Source organism: Ascaphus truei, chromosome 4, assembly GCF_040206685.1.
Source record: "Ascaphus truei isolate aAscTru1 chromosome 4, aAscTru1.hap1, whole genome shotgun sequence".
NCBI classification, from domain to species: Eukaryota; Metazoa; Chordata; class Amphibia; order Anura; family Ascaphidae; genus Ascaphus; species Ascaphus truei.
Genome location: NC_134486.1, coordinates 342884238 through 342909574, shown reverse-complemented (window position 1 = coordinate 342909574; position 25337 = coordinate 342884238). Strand labels below are relative to the sequence as shown.

The 25337-nt window shown below is 40.7% G+C and overlaps 1 protein-coding gene across 5 annotated transcripts in view; it reads right to left on the bottom strand.

Annotated features, from left to right (window-relative positions):
• GCLC (glutamate-cysteine ligase catalytic subunit) overlaps positions 1–24975 on the bottom strand; it is a 36472-nt gene extending 11497 nt beyond the window's left edge. The window contains exons 1-13 of one of the 5 annotated variants that reach the window (XM_075598180.1): positions 24416–24551; positions 23787–23909; positions 22491–22712; positions 20674–20814; positions 19237–19309; positions 10249–10361; positions 9469–9651; positions 8530–8643; positions 8191–8249; positions 7965–8101; positions 5398–5472; positions 4221–4337; positions 3907–4045 (exon numbers count right to left, since the gene is read on the bottom strand). In XM_075598180.1, coding sequence (XP_075454295.1) covers positions 3907–4045; positions 4221–4337; positions 5398–5472; positions 7965–8101; positions 8191–8249; positions 8530–8643; positions 9469–9651; positions 10249–10352 — 928 coding nt within the window. In that variant the 5' untranslated portion in view covers positions 10353–10361; positions 19237–19309; positions 20674–20814; ... (1 more) ...; positions 23787–23909; positions 24416–24551. Of the gene's footprint in view, positions 1–3906; positions 4046–4220; positions 4338–5397; positions 5473–7964; positions 8102–8190; positions 8250–8529; positions 8644–9468; positions 9652–10248; positions 10362–19236; positions 19310–20673; positions 20815–22490; positions 22713–23786; positions 23910–24415 lie in introns of all 5 variants that reach the window. The other 4 variants (XM_075598178.1, XM_075598181.1, XM_075598179.1 and 1 more) reach the window with 4 other exon arrangements.
• Between the last annotated feature and the right edge of the window lie 362 nt (positions 24976–25337).

Here is a 25337-nt window from a genome sequence, read left to right as displayed (position 1 = left end):
TTATGGATGTAGCATGTGTGTGTAGCAGCAGAGTTTGTGTGTGTATAGAGCTGCTGTGTGTGTGTAGAGGTGCTGTGTTGTGAGTCTAAAGCTCCAGTGTGTGTGTGTGTGTGTGTGTGGTGTGTTGAGCTGCTGTGTGTGTGTGTAGCAGCAGTTTGTGTGTGTTGAGCTGGTGTGTGTGTGTGTGTACACAGAGGGGGCGGCAGTGTGTGGATATAGATATCTGCAGTGTAAGCGTATATAGAGGTGGTTTCATGTATTTACCATTTTATTTTAGTTAAAAAATCTATTTAACTATACAAAAGTGTCTATTATTTATGAAATAATCCTACATTCAGCCTATAATAGTAATAATCCCCTCAGAACAGGGCATTACTGGACAATAATGCCCTGGCTGGGTTAAAGTCCCTCGGCTTCGCCTAGGGGTTTCAACTCTTCCAGCCAGGTCATTATTGGCCAGTAATGCCCTGTTCTGAGGGGATTATTACTTAAGTAAGGGATAAGGATACCCGCACATTGTTTTATAATAGGCTCCGGAGAAACCATCTGGGCGATTTTGAGTTTGTTTTAGATCCTCCTTAGCTAAAGCTACCTCTTCGCTAGAGATTGCTTAATTTAGGCTAATCCTATCGTTTGGTTTGAGCTTGGGTAAGTGTCTAGAAATTGTTCAGTTGTCTTCACCCACGGGACCCACTTTTTCCCCATCATATAGTTGTTGATAGAAATTGTTAGACTGCGTCACTATCTAGACTGGGTTGTGAGTCAATGAACCGTCTGCTAGGCATATTGCCTGTATGTTTTGTGCTGTGGCTGTGTTTTTTTAGACGTCTGGCCAGTATTGTGTGGGCCTTTTCTCTCTCATAATATTTTTGGGATGTTCCGTGCAACGTTTGCTCTGTTTTTACTGACAGGCAAACGTTTAATTCTCATCGGACCTCTAATTTCCGCAAGCAGCAGATCTGAAGTGTTATGTCTGTGTGCAGCCTCCAGCTTAGCTAGTTTGACCAAGAGATCTGTTACTTGCTTTAAACATGACTTTTTTTTCTATGTGAGACTATTTTAATGAAAGTACTTCCAATAAAAGCTATGTGTGTCTTCCATATTATCGAGATTGGAAAGTTTGTGAAATTGGGGTAATTAAAAAAAAAAAAAAAAAAAAAATTCATCAGAGGTCTCCCCCTATTTGCATGACTATTTCTGCTACACATAAGAGATTACAGTGGCATTGCCTGGCTTTACATGGAAGTGCTAGCATGGGTATCATGATATTTACCATTGCATGATCAGACCATGTAATGTTAGAGATAATTGCCTGTGTATGTTGGGATAGCAGTCTCACATTTGCTAGAAAAAAAAAAGTGTGTGAATGGGTGTTGATGTGCAGTGTAAAACGTAAAAATGTCTCCCATTGGGTTGAGGTTTCTCCATACATCTATAAAATGGAGCTCTCATGAATTCCACAATCATTTTGGTTTGCAGGGAATTTCTTCGGTTTGGCAGATGTCCCAAAGGCTGACCTTTCACGTTTACAATCTAGGACTATATTGAAATCTCCTATTAAAATCAGGAGACTTTTCGCAACCTCCCGCTCCGTAGCCAATATATTTTCATAAAAAGGGAGGCTTGGGAGAAAGATTTAAATACAGATTTGGATCTCGATACATGGAAAGACATATGGGAGGCCGCCTCCAAGAACTCATGTGTTGTGATCAAAGAGAACATTTACAAACTAATATTTAGGTGGTACATGACCCCTACTAGGCTACACTCTTTTCTCCCAGGTGTTTCCCCATTGTGTTGGCGAGGCTGTGGTGAAATGGGGAATATATTGCATATATTTTAATCATGCCCTAAAATCCAGACAACATGGAGAGAAGTATTTGCCCTTATAGAAAGGATCATGGGGATCACTGTTCCACATGACCCTCTTTATATTCACTACTACTAGGAAAACCAGCGACCAACCAAAACAAAAAGGAAGCCAAAGTTATCTCCCAAATTTTAAATGCTACTAGATGCACAATCGCCAAGAATTGGAAACAAGCTACCCCCCATCGTTGAGCCAAATAAATAATAAAAGATGGCATATAGTTTATATGGAAAAACTTTCAGCATATCTGAATGCCTCCACCATTCAATTTGCGGAGGTTTGGGACCCTTGGTTTCACAAGGCAGGTATATCCCCATATCTAGAGAAGGGTCCTGTTCCTAGGACCGAAACGTTGGGTGATTGTGCCAGGTTTCCTTTAATACACTTTTGACACAGGATTATCTTGAGTGCTGTCTCTTCTTTGCTGTGGTGTCCTGGGATTCGAGGTCTGCCTGATAAGGAACTATTTATGTACACATTACCTATGGGACAAGCACCTCTTTTTTAACATTATATATGTGAGTGCCATCAGACAATTTTGCCCCCATATCTAGATTAAAATATTCTGAATGTTGTGATTTATGTTGTATTAAAAATGTTATTCACTATGCTATATATGTACAAATGCTGTCCCCTCCCCCCATTCCCCCAAATGTGATATAACAACTATCTGAATCTATGCACCCTCCCCGTCCCCCCTTTTTCTTTTATGTACCCTTTCCCCATAATCTTTGAAAACTATTCAATAAAAATTCAAGTAATAATTAAAAAAAAAGAGGCCTTGACGTATAATAACGGGAATAAATACTGAACAGTGTAAATTGCACCCCAGCCAAAGAGCCCATCAGGCAAATAAAACTGCTTTCTTTATCCTTCCTGAGTATCTCAAGCTGGAAGTTCACATTTGAGCGCCAAATAATTGTTAATTCAACGTTCTTCACTGAAGCAGAGGATATATTTGTGATAAAAAAAATCATAAACAAGGTTCTACTGAAATGTGTTTTCTGTAGAAACAATACATCAGCAGCATCTTTGTGGTTGGTAATGGTGAGTTTGCATTTGTGTGGGCTGTTAATTTCCCATAATGTAAAAGGCTTTATTTTTAACGAGGTCATGAGTGATACAGTAGGCTGCGATTATACCAAAATACGCCCATGGTGTCTCCCGTAGCGACACCACGCAGCGCAAAAAACAAGTGTGATACAAACGTGATAACTGCTTATACCAAATTCAGTCTCTCCGATTCCTACTGCAAAGCGGGAGACAGTTGATGCTTTTTAAAACAAAAATTTGCGTCATAATAATCTTCCATAAACGTATTGGATTTAGGAATAGAGCCATAGGGGAGAGGGATCTTGGAAAAGGGGAACGTAATATTACGAATTCGATATTTGACATTGGGGACAGGGATATAACCAAGGAGACCCTGGGGAAATGGAAAATCCCAGCTCTGTTGGTATTATTTTACCTATGTTACGCTAGGGGGGATTTTTTTTATTTTTTTTTAAAACACAGGAACACAACAAGGAACAGGAGGCATACTTGGCTCGTAAGCCCCATTCTGCAGTATACATTTAAGTGTGACTATACGTAGGCAATCTGAAAATGATGGGACCATTTAACAGAGGAAGGGTTTGAAGCAGGTTATTGATGTAGCTTGAGCCGCAAACCTTAGCGTGGTATTGACGGGTGCTTGGCATCTAGCCTAAAGCCCAGGTCCGTCTCTGCAAAGCGAACACAATGGGCCCAGTGTCATCAGGACGATCAAGATATCTCGCATTGGCCTACCCAGGCACTGATGAGGCTGGCGCCATGAGGCCGAACGGCCATGTTTGTTGCTTCAGCGCCCCTCGTCTATGTATGGAGAGAGCCCACTAGCCTGTGCCGCTCACCTCACTTTTGTTTAGCCTACAATATATTAGTTTTAAAATATTTAAACAGCAACCAATTTCTCCAAAATAACGTGCAATTTTACTCTTTTAGACCTGTAGGGCCTTCAACACTACATAGCAAGCACTAGATAGGTGGAAACATACCTTCTGCTGTTAGTTGTTTGTAGATCTCTTTATCTATTGTCAAATCAAGGTCATTGTATTTTTCACCACATTTGGACAAATAACTGTCTATGGAATCATACCGAGATTTACTGATTCGATACTTCTCATTCTTCAGAGGCTACATATAACAGAGATAAACAGAAATGTTAATTATATAGTGATGTATAAGAAACCCTCCAGGGTCAGTAGTTATCAATACATTAGTTTGCAATGTAGTCAACCAGACCAACACTGAAAGAGTAAAATGTCCCAAAAAGCATTTCAAATGTTCAGAAGGGATTGAAAAAGTTTACCTTCAATCCCCTTTCTTCTTTAGTTCTATCGTCTACAGATGCAGAGATTACACCCCAACGACAGTCGATATCAGACACATATCCTCTGTAAAATGGGGCTGCAGCACTCAAAGCCATCTAAAAAATAATATAAAAAAAAGTGTTAGCTTTCATAAGTGTATAAAGGAATATTTTATTAAAATAGTTCAGATTTCTGTGTTTTTTACCCTGTATTACAACACAAGAACTATTCCTACACATAGGTCAACAGCTGTGATGAGATTTAGGGCAATATTTACAACGAAGTGCTACGCTGATCAGACATGACGTCAGTGACTGCCCTGGCAGCTTCCTTTCTCCCACTAAGTACTGCAAGACCTGGAAAGCTGCTGGGGATGCACGGACAGCTCGCAGCTGATGATTAAAGATCAGTGATATTGCTATCCCCTGTAAGCGGGACACAGAGCAGCGAATAAAGTGCCCATGCAAGGCCCACGCGAACAAGGCGGTCGCCTAAGGCGGCACATTTAGGGGGACGGCAGGCGGATGATGACTGCGTGGTGGGAGACAAGCAAGGCGGTGGTATGAGTGGACTAGAGAGGTGGGAGTGGAGGACAACGACCGGGGAGGAGCACGCCCCAGTCATCCAACCCAGAAGTCTTCACTGACTTCTGGTGTCTACCACTGCTCAAGTGCAGGTCCTCCCTTCAGGACCACAGCCAGACAGGTATTTTTAATTGAGGGAAAGGGGAAGGAGGAGAAGTTAGAATGGGGGTATAGTATTTGAACATTTTTTTCCCCAAAAGCGAATTGTGGAGGGGGGTGGGGGAGAGAGAGAAAAGAGGCGCCAAATACAGTTGCACTGGCCCCAGAGTGTGTGTTAAGGTAGTAGAAAAAACGAATGGCGCACAGCCAGGGAGTCAGGTGTGGGATAAAAAACTTTTCCTTTATTGCAGCATGGTAGGAGACAAATTCACCCCCTTAGGGGACACAGACAGGGACCTCCTACGCGTTTCGGACCAACGGGTCCTTTATCAAGGAGTTGAGCGGGGACTCTACTCAAAGTTTGAAAACCGCTGCTTTAAAAGCTAAATAATGTTTTATAAGCCTTTGCCGATGGAAAACTGTCTTAAAAAATTATTAGAGGCATGTTTTTATTTTTTTTAATCAAATGTTGAATGAACAATATAACACTTACCACAATTGGACATATTGTAGCTAGTTGGTCATAAAGACATCTGGCTTCTGAAATACTACAAGCTTGAAATGTAACCTATATATAATAATAATAAAAAAAGTGTTAATGAAATATAAAACAAACTCATTACGCCCAATGCATTAAAATCACCCCATTTACAAGGCAAGGTGGCATTCAGCAGCTTACTCTACTAAAAAATACACAGATGTGTATTTGAAAAGGTTAATAAAAATATTACTTATTTTAGCAGAAACGTTAGAAAGGTCCCAATTAGAGAGAAAAAAAAGAGGGCTATTCCAATGTAATTACACAAGCTAGAAGCATTTCCCAGCTTTGTATTCAGACTAATTGATGCACGAATTGTAGGATACCTTTATTCGTTTAGAGGCAAGAAGACGTTTTGTCCTACTCTCGTTAGGATTCTAATGGATGTGTAATTTATTGGGCAAAAAACAAACAAAAAACACACGTAACATCTCAAAGTCTGAGACACCAGCGCCATTTGGCACATTTTCTGCAGCACAATATCTACTCTCTTGTAGATATAGTGCGTGAGCGATAGGTAGGAATTTATTATCTCTCACAGGTTTTGAAACCTCATCACTTACTGCACACTACCGATAGCCTTCTATTCTCTCTGGCGATTTCACAACCCAGACAGAGGAGCGATATATTTCTATGGCACAGCATGTGTGATTTGTGCACTTTTATATATCAGCAGCGTCCAGCAGATCGTGGTAGTCCCTCACTATTCACTCAGCATTGGTCGACTCTAGTTGAGAAATTTATATTTCTCTTAATTACAATACCTTAGTTTGTTTCCTGCACTGCATTCATTTTATGTTTAGTTCCATTAAATGCTAAGTTTTACTTAGAGGTAGCTCGAGTGCATCAATAGGGATATTTTGTATAAAGAATGGCAAAGTAAAGAAGAAAAAAAAATAAAGTTATTTCTATACAGGGCTGTGTACCATTTACAGGCAAACTAAGTAGCTACCCCAAAGAGCTTACACAGTAATGTTTTGATGCAGAGGGAGATAGTGTGTCCAAGGCAACATGAACACATTCAAATAATGTTCAACCAGTGTCTACAGTATATCTAGGCCACCATTCAGAATGTCAAAAATAATGCCACAACTGTACTATTGGACAAATTGTGGTGTCCGAATGCTAGGACTTCTTCTCTACTGAAGACTTTTGTCCTGCAATACATATGCAGCAAGGAGTCAATGGTCTCCAGACTTTTTTGTAAGGAACTTTTTAACCATGGAGTATTATTGTATGAACATTTTTGGCTTTTATTTTCCCTTGGATGTGGGGGTAGTCCACGTTTGTGAAAGCATCAATACCAGCCTCTTGTTTACTGAACTGAGACAAGTTTAAAATGTAATAAGACCAGCAATGGAAAATTGAAGTGGAGTTTGTTATAAAAGGTGTAGGCAAAACACTATAAGGAACATAGCAATAATCCTGCCTCAGTAGATTTTAAGACAAAAGCACATACCAATCTGTGCTTCTCCCTAAAAGTGCCAGAGATTATCCATTGGTCTTTCTTTAAGACTGAGAAAATTTAAAAACCGGTCATGGTCATCTTTGCTGCACCTTTATGTAGATGGAGGGTCAGGATGGGAGAAGGTAATATCAGGTCATCCCTATGCAGATGACATGCCGCTTGCATCTCAATAATCATTCACGCATCTCAAATTCATTAGTCCTGCATCTTTACATTATATGATGACCTCAGTCTTCAGTAAAATATGAGGTCTGCGCTTTTCTTAGGCTCTAGGAGGGGATATGCTTCATCCACGTCCTTTTTGGCAGTTTAATGGAAATTAGCCTTAATTGTGACTTATGCAGAGGACAGGAAGGAAGCAATTAAGCCACATTCCACAAAAGCATCACCAGCAAAGAACAAGCTCGTCCAACTGAAATTTGTAGAAGTCTTCCAACTTTCACAAGACAAAAGTTTGATCTGCAGCCTCAGCCAATGCTGTATTTGGGTAGAAAGACTTACAGTCTGTGGTATAGTCCCTGTCCTGTGTCAGTAAACACATGCAGCAGAAGTCTCCTTCTGCCATGACAGTACTTGAAGAGAAAATAGCAGCAGGACATTTCCCCTTTAATAGAAAAATTAAAAAAAATAAAAATAAATATATGTTATAATATAAGGGGAATAAAAGCTGGAAATAAATATAAGGTCCCTCTATGGTGACCATATTGATACCTCACGGACATTTTAGTTACCTCTGTCCTATCTTGAAGCATAAAAGAAGGACGCCTGTGACAACACAGAACCGTAAAGCATTTCAGCTCGCCTGGCATACAGAAGAGAACATTTATAACAATGCTTAATTTAAACTTTAAATAAAAAGAAAACATTGGCAGAAAACATATAGTTCAAGGACCTGAAGTGTTCTCACTGCAAGTAGTGCCAGAGGGCACACGTCTGTCAGCCAACCAGAATTTGTATTTGATAGAAACTTAATTCATGCGTGACCTTACTGAGAAAAGCACATCAAGCAAAACCTTCTGAAATTACAATGGAAGATACTGTTAGGCACTCTTACCTGAAGGCAGCAGTTGCCCATGCCAAATCCCATAGCATCCATGTATATGTGATCTGGTTTAGCTGCCCTAACACCTTCTCCATCATCATTGTGAAACCTTTCAATAAAAGGAGATGGCGTCTTCCGGTCTTTAAAAACTGAATGAGATTAATAAATAAATCCATTGTAAAATGCAAATCGCGAAAGCAGTGAAAAATAAAAACTAATGTCTAAAGTTTATACTCACTAGGTACATTAATAACAACTTTTTCTCCTCTTCGGTGTCGAATATTTCTGGTCAAAGTACTGCAAGAAAGGGAACAGAAGAGGAAAAAAATCCATACATTTAAAATACTGCTGTGTGGATTACATAATTTCCTAACCCTATGAATATATTGTTGCCCGTTTAAGATTTCTATATAGTAAAGAGTAACATATAATGTAAATATTGTAATAATTAAAGTTGAGGCAATCATTGGGGCAAATGTAAAAAAGCAACTCATGGATCATTTCATGTTCAACCTTTCTATTACATCTATTTTGGAACTCACATACACATCTATTTTGGAACTCAACTTCAACTCACCTAAACCTAGGATGTTTGTTAATTGCTTGATCTGGAAAGAAGAGAGACTTTGAGGCTCCCTCTTCCACGGGCGTTGGTGTAGATTCTGGCAATGTGAAGCCTGGACATCCTAATCTACAGAAGGATGAAATACAAAAGGAGAAGCTTTCACCGGCCCTGCCAAAAGCAACATGTCTGCACTTCCTTGCACCATAGATCAACCTTCACATGTATTGTATTGCATCTTCATGAATCTACTAAATTACAAAGACAGAACAGCAAACTACTGTACAAAGCCATTTTTTTTTAAACCAGACTATCCCAGTCATAATTTACCACACAAAGTCTGAGAACTAGAGAAGATCTTACTTGTTACTGGGAGAAAACAAGTCATACAGAATGGTAGCATTTTAAGTAAGGTGTTGTATACTTTCTTTTTCTGGTACTCAATGAATAAACAGTAAGGAAGCAGCATTTATTCAGCATTTGAGACGCTATGTATTGATGTTCATGGCAAACATGGTTTTTTTTTGTGGGGGGCCGGAAAGGGCGTGGGAGAGAAGAAAAACAAAAATGTAATATAAAATCTATAATATATTAAAAATGTGATGACTGGAGAATATTCAACCATCTTAAAATAAACACCATCTTGGATTCAAAATTATATTATTGAATGCTTGTTCTTTGAAGTAAGATCCTGCAGCATTTGTTTTTGTTCATACCCAAATGGAAAAGGTTTACAAACGGCAAAAATGTATGCTTAATCGTGAAACAACATTCACGCAACTGATCCAGCCCTCAGAAGCAAGCAATGTCATCACATCCCCCACTCATTCATGGGATACAAAGCGTAACTTTGATGGTTCAATTGAACCAAGAAGCAAAAATGACTACAGCTACAGTACCAACATCTAAAGATTTCAATGTTCTTTAAATCCTATTAAGAAGTTGAGCCCTCACCTTGGAAAGGAGGTGATTGTGCAGATAGAATCATTTTCTGTCAGTAACGATGACGCTTCCTGGCGTCTTTTCCTCATATTGTCTTCCACAGTGTTGAATTCCGACATAGTTCCGCCATATGGCTGTCCTGGTGTTCCCTCAATCATGTAACTACCATACTCTGGTCTCCAAAGGGTTGGGTGGCTTTATTTGGAGAAGGAATGACAATACATCACATTTAGTGAACATTAGCAAAGATTAAATATATTTTATGGAGATCAGTCTTGCTTCAACAATCTTACTTCTACAATGCATGCATCTTTAACAAAGCTATAACAAACAGCAGGTGTCGTCACTATTAAAAAATACTTTTACTGGACTTGGATTAAAAGAGCAATTTTCCTGTGGGATAAAAAATAAATAAAAAACACACCACATCCTGTAACCGTTGTCAACTCATTATGTACTGCAAATGTATCATCCTTTAACTTCAAACAAGTAGGCCTAATTAAACAGCTACTGAAAAATACAATAATTTTCTTGTGTGGTTTATAAACTGCTCTGAAAGCAGAGGCCACATTAAAAAAAAGTAGCAGTATAACTACGACCTTGAATGTAAACACGAAATAATCTGCTCTGTGAATGTACGTTTACTTTAAATTCCCAAAAACAATGATCACTGGCACACAAGTATTAGAGATATAGATATAAAAATAAATAAATAAATAACTAGATTGACTGCAACATTGGTGGTGGCACAGTATGCAATAACAGTAGTCACAGGATGTAATCACTACTTACTTTGGGTTGATTTTTTCACCCCGATCTTGAAGATTATCAAGCATTTCCTCTCCTTTAAGCACTAAACGCACTTTTTGATTGGCGTGGTCAAAAGATACCAACATGTACTCCACCTGAGGGAAACAGAAATAACATATTCATCCTTAAAATGACAAAGCTTAAATATGGCCTTCCACCAATAATCCCAAATTGCAAGTTCATTTAATGTGGGAATTGTGTGGAGCAGAGGTAACTATAGATGGGCAAAATTTACCCCAAATTTGGATTGCGCCGTGGATTAGCAGTTTCCTTTAGCTGTGGAGTAGTCTAAAAAAAAAAGCACATTTTGATTTCCTGGCAGATTCCGAATCACTGAAATATGGCTTTTGGTGCCTAGAATAACAAAGGTTGCGGGTTCTAATCCTGTTGGGCTGGACACCAATACCCTATTCCTCACAAGGTGCCTGAGGCCTCGTCAAGAGTGCAACAGAGTGCGCTGACGCACCGTGACGTCAGACGCCCAAGCAATTCCTGGCCAGCTAGTTGCGCGCGGCCATGGCGTCACGGAGTTGGTTCGCCCTCATTGGCGAGCCGCTCATGTGACGCGCCAGCATCAAATGTATTTGTCTCTGCAAGCTGCTGAGCGCCGAGCACTCACTGGCACGCTGAAGAGTCATTGCAATCACGAGTTTAATCGCGTGTCGCATGAGTGCGCAAGCGCACTCCGCTTTTAGGAAGTGTGGGATGCCAGTCATTTAAATATACTTTGCATATAGCATTAGTATATAATCCTTGATACTTCAGGTGTGCTCCTTTTTGGGCACAGGGGCCTCTCAGTATGCGGTTTAGAGGGAAGTTTGGACACACACACACACACACACACACACGTAAAATAGGTTTCTCCTCTCCAGCACAAGCTATATTTTTATGATTCAGAAGCCAACAAACTCAAGATTTCCAATCATCTGGAATCGGATTCCGTACGAAAATCGGATGGTGGATTCCACGAAATCCATCCAGAACAGATCCAATTCTGGATTCAGATTTTTTTTCTTAGTGCCCAATCCGCCTTTGGATTCTACTGTAGTGTGCAGATTGAATTTTGGCAATACCAGTGCCGAAAATACACGGAAAGGATTCAGACTTTTGCTCCCATCTTTAGCGATAACCATATTGATCTTGGGAAGAGGGAATACCAGGAGCTACAGCAATTATAACTGATTCAATGCATATCACCATTAGCATGACAGATGACATCATGAAATCAAAGAGTAGTCTATTTTTATTGTAAAATGTCATCTTGTATAGCTTTTATTGTGCACTGGTTATGCTTGCTTTTACTTTTATTACAAAAAATGCAGTTAGGTCATGTAAAGGTGTGGAGCTCTGGTCTGTATATTTCTCAATTATTTATACCAAATCTGATTTTTATCCAATCTACTTTAGCACTATTCTTAATGCGTCCAAGCCCCTCCCTAACTTTCGCATCAGTGTGAGTACACTTAAAGTTATGGTCTTTTACCTTCCCAGAATACAATCTAGTGGTATCATCTACATAAATGATTATCATTTTCTTTGAAATGGAGGATTTTTAATGATTCCTTTTTTTTTTTTAATACTAAACTGCAACATGCAAGCGCTCCATGTTCAGAAACTGTGCAAGCAAAATGAGAGTTACTTTTATTTGCTTGTCTTTCTATTGTAGATTTCTACAACATTGAAAGTGCATACAGATAACCAGCTCAGATTAGTGTGAAAATTAGATTAAAAAAAAAAATGGGGGATATGAAGGAAATAATGAGCCCGTAATTAGCACAAAACATTCATATTAAATAATTGTAATCTTGACGAAATGTTTCTAAAATACAAACCTAGGGATCTAGCTTGGTTCTTGCACACAACTAATGAACAGAGTATTACAGTATGGTGCAAAACTAAATCGCCCTAGCCAGAAGTGGTAATCTTACTCAATGAGCCTTTTGGGCTGCCCCTCTAATGATTTCCAGCAGTTATTGCAATAACCCAGTTGATACATTTAAGAACACGTTACAAAGATGAAATTTTAGGTACATGTGCTGTGTATATATATCAAATTATACTTTTTATTTTTAGGAGAGTTGTAAGCATATATAAAAAAAAAAAGTTTGTATCCTTTTTATTAATTTTAGTTTTATTTGTACAGAATCCAAACTATCCTCATGGTGGAAAGGACACATTTTGTTGAAACCCTTTTTACCTTTTAAACAGGAAACAAACCAGCAATTGAGAAACCCAAATATTTAAAAAAAAAAAAAAAAAAAAAAAGAAAACAAACAAAAACAGTGTATCTTAAAAAATATATATTTTTTATATACTGTATAACAAAATTATACCAAATAAAAAAGTTTTTTTCCCTCCTGCCATGGTTTGTATAGATTGCATCTTTTGCCTACAGTGTTTTTGTTTGAGGAAATCTCACTACTTCCTGTCTCGTAACCATCACTACTATTCGCCATGTATAGTATTTAAAGCACCCACATTAATGGGATTATGCCAAGTTAATTTGACAAAAGACATGATATATTGGAGACCACAAAATGACCTTACATTTAATTGTGCATATCTGCCAACTTTGGCGTTCCATCTACAAATAAAGTTCATAAAAAATACTAGAATGTAGATGTCTGTCTTGATGGCTGCCAAGGGAAATACATTATTCAAAGAGAAAACATTGGAGGTTCAGGTCATTGATACCAGGTTAGGATTGATAGTGAAGGCATTGTGGATAAAGGCATTGTCAATAGAGGTGTACAATATTTTCCAACAAGTTTGCATAATTTGCCAAATATCAATGGGAAGCAAGATCCATGAAGACTGCCTAGTCAAGATGGCCCTGCTCTTACATACAATGTTACAACCAAAATGGCATTCCCATAGAAAATAGAAGGTTTGACGTGACTAGTATTGGTTGGGGTTGTCAAACTGTAGATTCGGTATTTATGCTTTGTAGGATTGGGACTAACTCCTTTGGTGCAAGCTTCTAATACACTTCTAAGCACAGATGATCCAAAGTTTTAAAACACTTGCTGCCTACAAATTAGTGCATCAGCGATGACGGACTGAAGAAGTTGCTCAGTGAGTAGAGCAAGGGCCTGAAAACGGGACCACCAACTGAAGCAGGGGAGCCTGATTGAAATCCTGCTGTCCGCTCCTCCTGACCTTGGGCAAGTCCCTTTACCACCCAGTACCGCAGACATTAAACAGACTGTAGGCTTGTGGTATGCACTGTGCCTAGTACATTCTATGTGCAGCGAAGCGCACCATGTAATATATTTTAGTCAGAGGAAAGTGATATATTTTTTTAAATTTTTTTTAAAAAGTAAAGCCGTTAGAGTACTTTCCCTATGAATAGGAGAAAGAAGCAGGAGAGATTCAGTTCATGAGACAAGTTACTTACAAATATTTATACCATTTAAAAGCTTACAGTATATTATGGCTACTAAATGCAACTAAAAGATGTTTTGAACTAAAAATAGGAAAGGGCATCAGTTGTTTCAGCATGCTAATTAGAATTAAGAGCGAAGAAAGTTAAATTCTATTTGAGTAGTAAGTTAAGACAGCGGTGTGCATACTGGGGGGCGCACAACTGGGGGGGGGGGGGTACGGGGTTTATAGAGGCACCGCGCGCTTTCTGAAGGCACTTAAATTAAGTGCCGGGGAAGCGGCGAGGGCCACTGTAAACTTTACTTACCGTGGTTCAGCTGGAATCTGGAGACGTCAAAATGACGCCGCAGGGTCATGTGATGTCATGACGCCGAGAACCACGGTAAGGAGGGAGGGCGCGCCGAGAGCAGGACAGCCGGCAGGGGGGCGCAGGGGAAAAAAAATAAAATTAAATTGTGCTCCCCTGAGTTAAGGCACATTAGGTGCCAGAAAACAGAAATGTGAGGGATGTGTTTGCATGTTTTGAAGTGAAATTTCTTTGCTGGCACCTAAAGGGTTTTCATGGGCAAATATCTTTGCCTTGTAACGAAAAATCATATCGCGAGTGACGTCACAAAACTAATGGGCGCACGACCGTTGCGCACAAACAGCAATCTAGGCTGCACGGACCTTGCATGCGCACAAGGGGTTGTGAGCCACGGCGCGCATGCACAGAAGCCAATTGCCATCCTCACACATATGCAATACTGCTGATCCTGTGCCCAAACTCCCCCGAAATCTCCTCTTCGGCCGGGAGCAGGCTATGTCCCAGCACCTCCGCCAGGGGGGGTGGAGCCTGCTCCGGCACTGGCGCTCAAGCAGCAGGACACGGAAACCACACACACGGAATTCAGTTACTATAAATATAGAAGTGCAAATGTCAAAAACACACGTTCTAAGTCAAACTTCTGAGCGTTTTGGCACTGAAATTGTGTTTTGATTTTTAATTAAAAACATCACCGTCACAAATACAATTTCTGTGACAAAAGACAAAGATGTTTCACTTTTTACTTTTCCTCTTGTATACAAAGTCATACACCAGCAGAGTATATTGACATGCTATGGAGACTAGATTACCTCAAAGTTGCATTTTATGTTGCAAACTTAGGCCGAGTTCAGGGTGGCTACTACGCAACGTGCGCCCGTCACAATTTCGGGTTGTTCGGTGGGAGTGTTCAAACTGAAAACTCCACCAGCGGCAAAGTGCAGCGTTGACGCTGTGACACGTTCGCCACACCCCTCAACGCCGCAATCCAACTCCTGCAGCCAAGGCACAGATCGCTGAGCTGCAGAAGCACGTGAGGGAACTCGCCCTTATTCCCCTCTCTCACAATTTGGAAGAGAGTCTGGATTCTACAGAATTTAATACTGTAAGTGATATGAATGGCATTTACCATACCATGTCTGCGATTATGAGCTTTTATGGAGTGGCCTACCCCCAATGCCCACCATTTATAGGAAGTAGATATATATATATATATATATAATAAAAAAAAGTTGATCTGCATAGACTGCTGTAAGATTGACCTCTGGTCTTAAGATAATAAATGTGCTCATAAGGATCACTGCCAAGGAAGTATAATATAAACATATATACATACATACATACATACATACATACAATGCCTCCCCCCCTTCCAATTTGTTCATGCAACAGTAGGGGCAGTTTGGTAAGCATATTAAAATGTTTGCACAAACGTATATAGTGTTCCCCCTGTAATACTGTTTACATTCCCCAGTGTGCATTTTGCTGGGATACTTTGTAAGACTACATACATTGTGTGGTGGGCTGGTAATTCACTTAGCAAGGGAAGCACACAATGAAGTCTTGGGTTGTAATTTAATTTGAGCTAGGTGAAGTGCTTGGGAACACTGGGGGAAGGTTGTGGACAGAGGTCAGGGGAACATGTATTCTAAAAGCGGAGCTATTGTTCATCCCCGACTGAGGCGTCCATCTTTGTAGGGGATATTGGGCTGAAAATGGGAACAGAAGCCTGGGTTCCAGCCCCGTCGGCTCGATTCCCATAGGTCAGTTTGAATTTCCAAATCTCCTTAAGCGCACCTCTGAGGGCTGCCCTAAAGTGCCTTCATCTCCCACAGCCCGGATTGGTCTGTCTCAGGCAAGCCCTCACTCTCTGATTGTCCAGCAAAGACAAACTCTTCGACGATTATTCGGCACCCGATCGTCAATGGTTTCAGAGAGAGTCCGGGAAAGTATGTAAACTGATACCGATTAAAGCTCCACAGATTATTCTTGGTTCATAGCTAGTCTTGTTGTCAGAGACTGGCGGGAAATTGGAACCTGTATTCGAGCGGCTATCATCCCAAGGTACTGGGGTATTGTGAGGTGGACAGATCGTGGAAGACATGAGCAAATTAGCAACGGCAGCTTCCAGCATGCTAGAATTCCCCCCGTAACCCTCTGTTTTGGCGAGTTAAGCTTGTGGACCGAACCTACTGCAATCAAAATTCCCACCAATTGGTGCACAGCCATTGCCATACCGCTTGCTTCCCTAATCAACTATTTTGTTTACAGGCCATATCCTAAAGTGAAAAGCAAGGAATCTGCGCTCAAACTGTCCTTAAAAATCAGCTGAAATGATCCGCTTGCATCTGTGCACGCTGGAGCAACTCCCCAAAACGCTCCTAAAGTTGAGAACTCCCGAAGGGGGATCTCAAGAGACAAAAGAAGAAAATGCACACACAGTGCACCATAAATATTAAAAATATATGGCAATTTTAATATCTGGTCAAATGACCACACACATATTCAGAGACTGAATGATACAATTTACAAAAAAAACAATAAAAATCAATATGAAGCCTACACCATGAATCAAATTAATCTATAAAAAACAAAAAAAACAAACACAACACCCATTCATAATAGAAGTTCAACTTAGCAACATGATTCAATGCCACGAGGGGGACAGATACTGACCAAGCAACAGCGGGTAGCCATGGTTGGCGCCGATGATATGTCCAGACTACACCAGCACTCAGCAGAACTTCCCTCTGCTCGCGCTTCCTGGTCTCTCTGTCCCAGCCAATGGGTGAGCGCATTGAACAGCCTCTAGTGACCTCTACGCGTTTCGCAACAGTGTGCTTTGTGACGAAACGCGTAGAGGTCACAAGAGGCTGTTCAATGCGCTCACTCATTGGCTGGGACAGAGGGACCAGGAAGCGTGAGCGGATGGAAGTTCTGCTGAGTGCGGATGCAGTCCGTAAATATCAGCGCCAACCATGGCTACCCGCTGTCGCTTGGTCAGTATCTGTCCCCCTCATTGTGGCATTGAATCATGTTGCTAAGTTGAACTTCTATTATAAATGTTTTTTTTAGATTAATTTGATTCATGGTGTAGGCTTCATAGAAGCAAGTGCCAGTTTAGTATCCCTGTGTGGGAGTGTTCTGGTGTCTAATATAATTGTCATTGTGTTTTCATTTATATTGTATTATTCAGCCACTGAATATATGTGTGGTCATTTGACCAGATGTTAAAATTGCCATATATTTTTAATATTGATTCGTGGTGTCCCGTGTGTACATTTTCTTCTCTTAGGCCATATACTAAAGACCTGGAAATCTAAAATCTGCAAATGTTGAAGTTGGCCCAATCTTCAAAAGTGGGAACAAAACCTGTCTCCAACTATAGGCCAAACTCTCTTCTCCCAATACTATCCAAAGTCAAAAAAGGTGCCACTTCCAATTTACCAATTACTTCCCGATAAAACATTTTCTAAAATTAATTTAGTGCATTGTGTTGCTTCTGTTGACTCCGGCTGAAATAAACTGTTTATTTAACTCCTACGTTCTGTCTGGTGCTTGTGTTCCTGGTCTATCACAATCTGTTCGCCTCAGAGTACCCTGGAATGATAGGCGCTCGATTACAGGTACCAATCTCCCACCAGTCTCTGGCACCAAGCCTAGCTATGAACAAAGAATAATCTGTTTTTGTTGGTATAATTACAAGACGAAAGTGCATTTTGAGCATCTACTGGGCAGAAAAAAAGAAAAAAAAACCCCACCAATACATACACATACAATGTGCTTGTTCCCATTTCACCCCATGCAGTTGTTGAATCCCAGGAGTTAGGGGATAGTTCTATGCCAAGTTTGAGCAGTCAAGCCTGTCTGGTTCTTGCTGTTTTACGGGATAATTTGTACTGATGGCTAAACCTGATGAGCTTTGGGGCAGGTGCCAAACGTCCCATTTTGGGGCCAAGATGAAGCAGTTTGTTTCATTTGGATAATCCCTTTGTAACTGCTAATGAAGGGAAAACTTGCAACACTATAAATAAGCAACTGTGGTTCAAAAAGGACAGATCAAAATTGTCCCCAGCACAAATAAAAGCTACCACTATGATTGTCTGAAACACACCATAAGCTACCCTTTTATCATTTTAGTAAATCATGTGACTATTCGACTGCAGTTTCTCATAGCTGAGTATTCAGGCATTAAGTCCTGCATAAAAAGTTTCCATGGTGCAGTCCATAGATGCATAATAGAGTACATTTTTGATTCAGTGAAAATTACGGTATACTCTGTTTTCACAAAATAAAAAGAAGAGCTTGAACAATGGTAGACATTACTTGACAGGGTACTATGAACAAACAAGGATTGTGTGAAAGAGGACTCGTATTTTCAGAAGGGTTAAGGTTATGGGAATAATGCGAGAGATCCTGTGTACCATATCCTAAAATGCTTGAAATCAGAAACAATTAAAGTAACTATCCCAGATTAAGGGGGCATTACTTGGTAATTAATATAATGGCAAGAGAAGTTAAAGGGCTAAGGTGCAGCAGAGTGCTTTTAATGTCTTGGTTTTCTGTTCATTGGAGATCATTACCATTACAGGATAACCCTTACACTAAAAAGGAAAGTTTCCATAGTTTTTATTGGTAATGTATCCGTATGCCTGTGTTGCCTAAGACTGCGGCCCCGCTGGCGCTGACCACGCTCATGCTTGAGCTGAGACGTCACCAGCTCTACAAGCATGAGCGCTGGGTGTCCTCGCGCGCGGGGGGCATTGCGGGCAAATTGAGCGTGCTTGAAAGTAAAAAAAATGTTGTTTACCCAAGCGCCAAGCGTGGGTAAGCGCGACCCCACTCACAGCGTGAGCGTGGTTGATGCGACGATCCACATTGTCTAAGGTAAGCGCGCCGGGTGCGCTCAGCGCCAGCGGGGACTCCGCCTAATGCCGAGAATCTCCTGCTGAGTGAATCCAGCAGTACCTTTACCAGCTCAACTTTTCATTCAACTTCTTAAAATACGAGGCAATTTCAAAACCCCATGTTTTAAGTACAACTTTTAAAAATGCTTCACAGAGGTGCTGGGACAGCAGCTGAAAGAACACAAAGCAGCCGTGATCTGGCAGCAGCTGCCTGGAGGCTCTGATCCTCCCTTCTCTTTAAAAACAGCTTTACATTTGACACCTAAAACATACCATGGAAGGGAAAGTTTTTTTTTAAATATTATTTAGAGTCGCAGGCAGCACCTATTGGCACCATGCTGCTCAGTTAAACAGCCACCCTGATCTGTGTTTTACCTTGTTCAAAAAGCATGTTTGCGTTTGCAGATTAAGGCATTGGCGTGCACATTGCCTGCACTATGGGCGCAGCCTAAGAAAGGAAGGTGAAAAAGACAGATTAAAACCTTAGAGAGACAGTCTGTAAACTGTAGAAAGAAAGGCTTTAAAAAGCTGCACCCAGGTCGACACGGCTCACAATTCTCAACAGCTGTAATTACAGAGGCACTATGTATTTTTGTAATGTTCCCGGCCATACATACTGTACATCTTCCATTGCAGGACTCCTTGCTAATTAAGGAATTAATGCTTCAGCAAAGGAATTGTTACATCATTCACAATGGCATTATAATTTTAACAGAATCATTACGGAAAACATGGAGATAAGATGGATTTGCCCCTAAATTACAAGTATTATTTTGAGGTACATTCCTTTCAATACACAAGCTAGCAGGCTCAGAAACATCCAACTATGCATACAGTTTTAGCTTCATCCTCAGAACTGCACCAACTAGCCGAGTTAGGCCGCGTTTATAGTGCCGGCGATGGATGACATCACCCGTCGCCACTGGCAAAAGTTAAACTTTAGTTTTAAAGAGACGTCGCTGGCGACAAGGCCAGTGACGTCACCAAGGAGGAGGGCAGCGCTCTTTGATTGGTTTAGAGACACTCACATGTGGCGACTGTCCAAAAAATTAAATGTAACTGGCTTAAAAAAAAATTTGGTCGCTCCGTCGCGGTCACGACGGATTCAATTGATATGTTTTGGAGCGACGTTGCATCGTCGTCGTCAGGCACTATAAGCGCAGCCTTAGGCCGAGTCCATAGAGAATTCAGTCGTGCAGAGGTGCGCGGAGGCTGAGGGAAAGCGGGTGCTTTCCCTGGCCTTAGGTCGCGCGCCGTCCGGAGGCGTCACGGAGCGGGTTCGCCCTAATTGGGCGAACTGCTCCCGTGACCGGCCCTGCCCTCCCGTGAGCGCTTAAACTAAAACGTTCTTGTTGGCTACGCTTCCGCCCGCGGAAGGGTGCACGAGCCCCTGCTAAAGCCGCTCATTGCGGCTGCAGAGGCTCACTGACAAGCGTCAGCGCTGACCATGGACTCAGCCTTAGACTCAAGGTTTTACAAGAGAAAGGTTTCTGGTCTGAGTGGACAAACATGTGGGCATCTATTTTAATAATTTTATAAAATTAGAAAAAAGAAAGACTTTCCGTAGTTCTAAAATATAGGTGCTTGTTACAATGAATGTTATCCTCTGTCTGAAGCCTACAGTAGATTATCACTAAAACAACACCATCCCAGAATGCTTGACATGCTATGGAAACAAATTAGTCTGGCACTGTGAGAAATTCTGCTTAATTTATTTTCATCAAATACACAGCCATAACAAAGAGGAGTGGTAGCACATTTATTTGAAATCAAAGTAAAAGATTACTTTATTTTTACATTGGACATACACACCAGAATTTTAGTCCTTTGATGATTGGCAATCCCTGCTCTGGAATTTTTTGGGCTCCAAATGTCACTACAATATATAGTTGTGCTTGGTTTGTCACTACGCACCTGATGAAAGGACCTCAAACGTTTCACTCTACTGCCCTTCTAAATAAATGGAAGACAATTAATAAACTTGCGAGTAGAGCTCTACATTGCATTTCATTTGGGGAACTCTGCTTCATTGCTTTTGGTACCCATTTTGTGCTGGGCACACAGTTTTCCCTACAGAATTCCCCCTACCCCATTTTGACCATATAGATGCAACCCCATTAATTTAGTTTTAAAAATATATATAATACATATTTAACCCTTTGACTTTGAGTGCAATAGAGTATGGTTCTAATTAGCTCGATAACCAATACCATGCTCAATGGCAGAGTAAATGGGATGATTTCTTTTAATTTCTTCCCTGTTATTTTAATGTAAATCGCCATTTGACTTATCCTTTGTGTGCATACAGTATCATCCATTGCAAGTGGAATCTTTTTAGGTCAGGATAGTTTCTCGAATAAGGCACTGAAAACAGATGTCAATACAGTCTTACTCTAGAAGATCAATGTGTGGTTAGAACAGGAAAGGTATTTATAAGACAATCTGCATAGGTTGGTTCTAATGCAGTTTGATAAATATTGTTCATCTCTTTTCTTCAACATAGTTTTAGCATTTGTTGGTTACTATCGTAATCAGTGATGTCATAGCCTTCTGATGTATAGTCCCACCCCCAGCGGACACCAATAAATACTGAAGTAGATGCTAAACTTTCTGTAACTTCACCTAATCACAGGGTACAGTCGTGCCCAAAATATTGTGTACACAATTCTAAAAATACTTAATTAAATTAGAGAAATGCCCAGTAGTTCAAGGACAGCCTTGGTATGAAATCAAACTGAATGACCAAAATGTGAAATGCTATATTTTTCTAATATAGTACTAAACACACATCCTACTTTGCAAGTTCCACAGGGCAGGGACTGATGGCTACAATCTCATGCTAGCGCCTCACTGCCATTGGTATGATGTCACTGTCTGATAAATTTTTTTTGGCTTTTGTATTTGTAATTTTGCTCTATTTTATTTTTCTTTATGTAATGACATCATTTTGATATAATGTTTTTAATATAATTGAGTGCAGTGTTATTTTTCTTCGAATTTAAAATATATTGTACAATACATAAATCAGTTGGATACATCATTGCACATTAATAGATAGTCGTATTAAAAACTACTATGTAAAGACAGGGGAAAAAAAAAATCTAGTTCAAGTTTCGTTTTAAAATGTTTTTCCAAGTTTTAAAATGCTTGTCATTCAATTGGCATACATCTACATGCTGGACCAAACAGGAGGATCTCCTGTAACATAGCAGTGTCCTTCCGACATTTTAATAGCAAAGAACATTGAGAAAAAAAAAAAAAACACAATAACTTTTTGAAGAAAAAAAAAAAAGATAGGTTTTACAGCCTCTCTCTCTTCTTGCATATAGTGACCATGGTCTATTTTAAACACTACTCATTTGTGACAATGGTTTTATTTAAAATCATCTTCAGATTACAAAAATTAGTGTGCAAGTTGTCTCTTCCTACAACAGAAGGCCTCTTAACATAAAATGTATTTGACAGTCTATTTGAGATTCGTTAGAGCTTCTGAAATGTTCATTGATAATTAATCTTGCTTGTAGCAGTACATTTAGGATATTTAATGAACACAATTACTCTAACTGAATTTCTGACTAATACTCCAGCATCTTCATGGCAATTTAAACTTGGTAAGCAACTTTCATTACCTTTATTGATCCTGCGACTGATGCATCATTTTGGGATTGAGTGATCATTATCAACAATATGTGCACCATGTATGTAATCAATCTTTGTCTGTCACGCTAAACTTCCAAATTCACTTGCTCTGGCAAATCATACCCTGACATTACAAGAACACATTACGTGTAGCAACCAATCCTTAATTTGATGGCTTCTGTTCCGGTTAGGCAGAATTCATCAATACACATCTATTAAGTAAAAAGAAAGGATATTGTTTATTTAAAAAAAAAATCTTTAAAAACAAACATTCAGATTCAATAATGGTCTCTCAATGTTTTATTATGCAAGCATAGCAGGCCTTTAGCCTGTTAGCCTGTTCTAACTGGCCTTTAGGGAGAAGGGAATCAAGTGAACCTGGTTCAATTCCCGTTGTCGGCTCCTTGTGAACTTGGGCAAGTCACTTTATCTCCCTGTGTCTCAGGCACCAAAAACAGATTGTAAACTCCACTGGCCTGGGACTGTGTTTGCAAAATGTCTTGGTAAAGAGCTACATAAAACGAGCAGCGCTATACAAGAACTATTATTATTACTATTATTATTAGCCATTTATGACACCAACGGGTACTGATCCAATTTAGGACCAGCTATTCTACCCACTATCCTTTCAAAAGGAAAGACTAGCAGTTCCATTTATTAAAAAAATGCTACTGCCCAAAATGCTAAGTCATTGACTTGTGCAAGTCACGTTCTCCCTGTGCCTCAGGCGCACATTTTTAAGCTCATCAGGGTAGGAACTGTCTGTAATATTCTATGTACAACCCTGCCTAACTAGAGCTATATTATAATGAAGTGCTTCAGATCCCATTGGGAAAAAAGTACTACATTTCATGAAGTAGTTATTATTTAGTTGGTAATCACATAGGTGTTTTATGGAGTAGCACTGCTTAGCAGATATAGTCAAATCTCTCTCCAAGATAAGAAGCATATAGTTTAAAAAGCTCTAGTAGTCATATTGGTTCTGAAGGAAAGCACCCTCATATTTCCACAGACTATAATTGTAAGGATTTCAAATTTCAGGTGAGCCACAACTTATTCACTTGATCATGTTAAGAAAGTAACTAATGATGTGCCCCGCACAACTCCCAGCTGCTCATCTCATGTGTCTTAATTATTCCAAACTTGCGGCCACCTCTTTAGCAAATACCTTGTTTGTATATTAGGGCTGTGCTTCTTAGTCCAACTACTACAGGCCCACAGTTTTCCAGCAAAAAAAATAAATAAAGCCACAGCTGCAGGCCAATGAATGATTTTAGATTACCAACCTGTCTCCATATGTCATCATGAGACCTTGATCCAGACTTTCTTGGGTTAACCCCATCAATGCATTATGGCCCCACAATAACCCTGCATTACAATGGAGAATGCGGAGGGCACGTTGGAAAAACCTGTAATGCAGAGAAATCTCATGATGACATTGAGCTAGGTCAGCAATGCTGAGGAGTAAATGCTGTGGCTGCCTTTTACTGATGTGCCGGTTCCGGTTGAAAATAAAATCAATTGAAAATGAATTTCAGCTCCTCTTCCTGCACTGCCTAACCTGATGTTTGTGAAAACCCTTACCCGAACATTATAAGCTCTTTGGGACAGGGTCTCCTTTCGCCTTATTGTTGTCAGGTACCAATTGCATCTAACGCAATGGGTTATAATGTATTTAGCTTGTATTGTAAAGGTTGTGCACATGAGAAGTACAGCACAGGGCACTGATTCACGTGGATGTGCGCGCGCGGCTCCTTCCCGGAGCGGTCACGTGACAGCCGCACACTCGGCTCAGCAGGTAGGTGAGCGGGCGGTACCGGCGGTTACACAGCCGAGCTGGTATAACACCCATGGCGTCTATAGGGAACGGGAGGGGGTTAATAAGTGACACGCACAGACAGACCGGGTTTCTTACCTCGTCTCCCCACTTGAGCACATCCTTCTGCCTTTCCTTCACCTTGTTGTAGATGTTGAGGAACTGGATGATGCCGTGTTTCCTCACGTGATCCGCGTACTTTTTGGTCTCTTCCCAGCTCAGTGGCGACCCGTGAGACAGCAGCCCCATGGCGGCTGTGTTACCGGCGGCCTCGTGACTCTCCTTCGGGGCGGCTGTGACGCTCAACGCGAGATCTCCGGCGAGGCGAACGGACTGGCCCGTTGGGAACTGCTCGCGCAGTTAATTACGTCACGCAGCCGGCTGGAGATCTCGGAGCGCGTGCAGTCCCGCTTCGTTGTTGTAGTAGGCGCGATGCGGAGAGCTCCGCTGTCAGCTCTTCAATGCGGGGAATGCAGCGCTGTGTCAGCGTGTAGCTATCGACCGCTCCTCCCTCGCCCACTCCCACCGCTTTGATGTGTGTAGGGAGTGACAGGGATCGGGGGTGGAGTCACGTGCCCGGAGCTGTCAGACGGTCCCCTCCTGTCCATATAACGGGAGGATGCCCGCGTGCAGGTTGTTCAAGCCGCGCGCATGCGCAGCCGCCTTTTGGTTTCGTCACACCCTGTCGTGACTCAGCACTTTCTCTGCTATGAGAGGCGGGGGAAGAGATGCGCAGCCAGTGCCAGCAAGTAACCGCTTCCCTGCCGCCTGGGCCAGCAAGTAACCGCTTCCCTGCCGCCTGGGCCTGCAAGGCTAGACTTCAATTATACAATTAAATATATATATATATATATATATATATATATATATATTTTTTTTTTTTTTAAACCACATTTTTCCTGGTGATCTAAAAAAAATCGCTCTATTGCCAGACAAGTGTAGCAAAGTCTTTAGCTGCAAAGCTAGGACACAAAACACACACATCTTAATATATAAATCTGAAATTTGTGGGGTTGTAGAT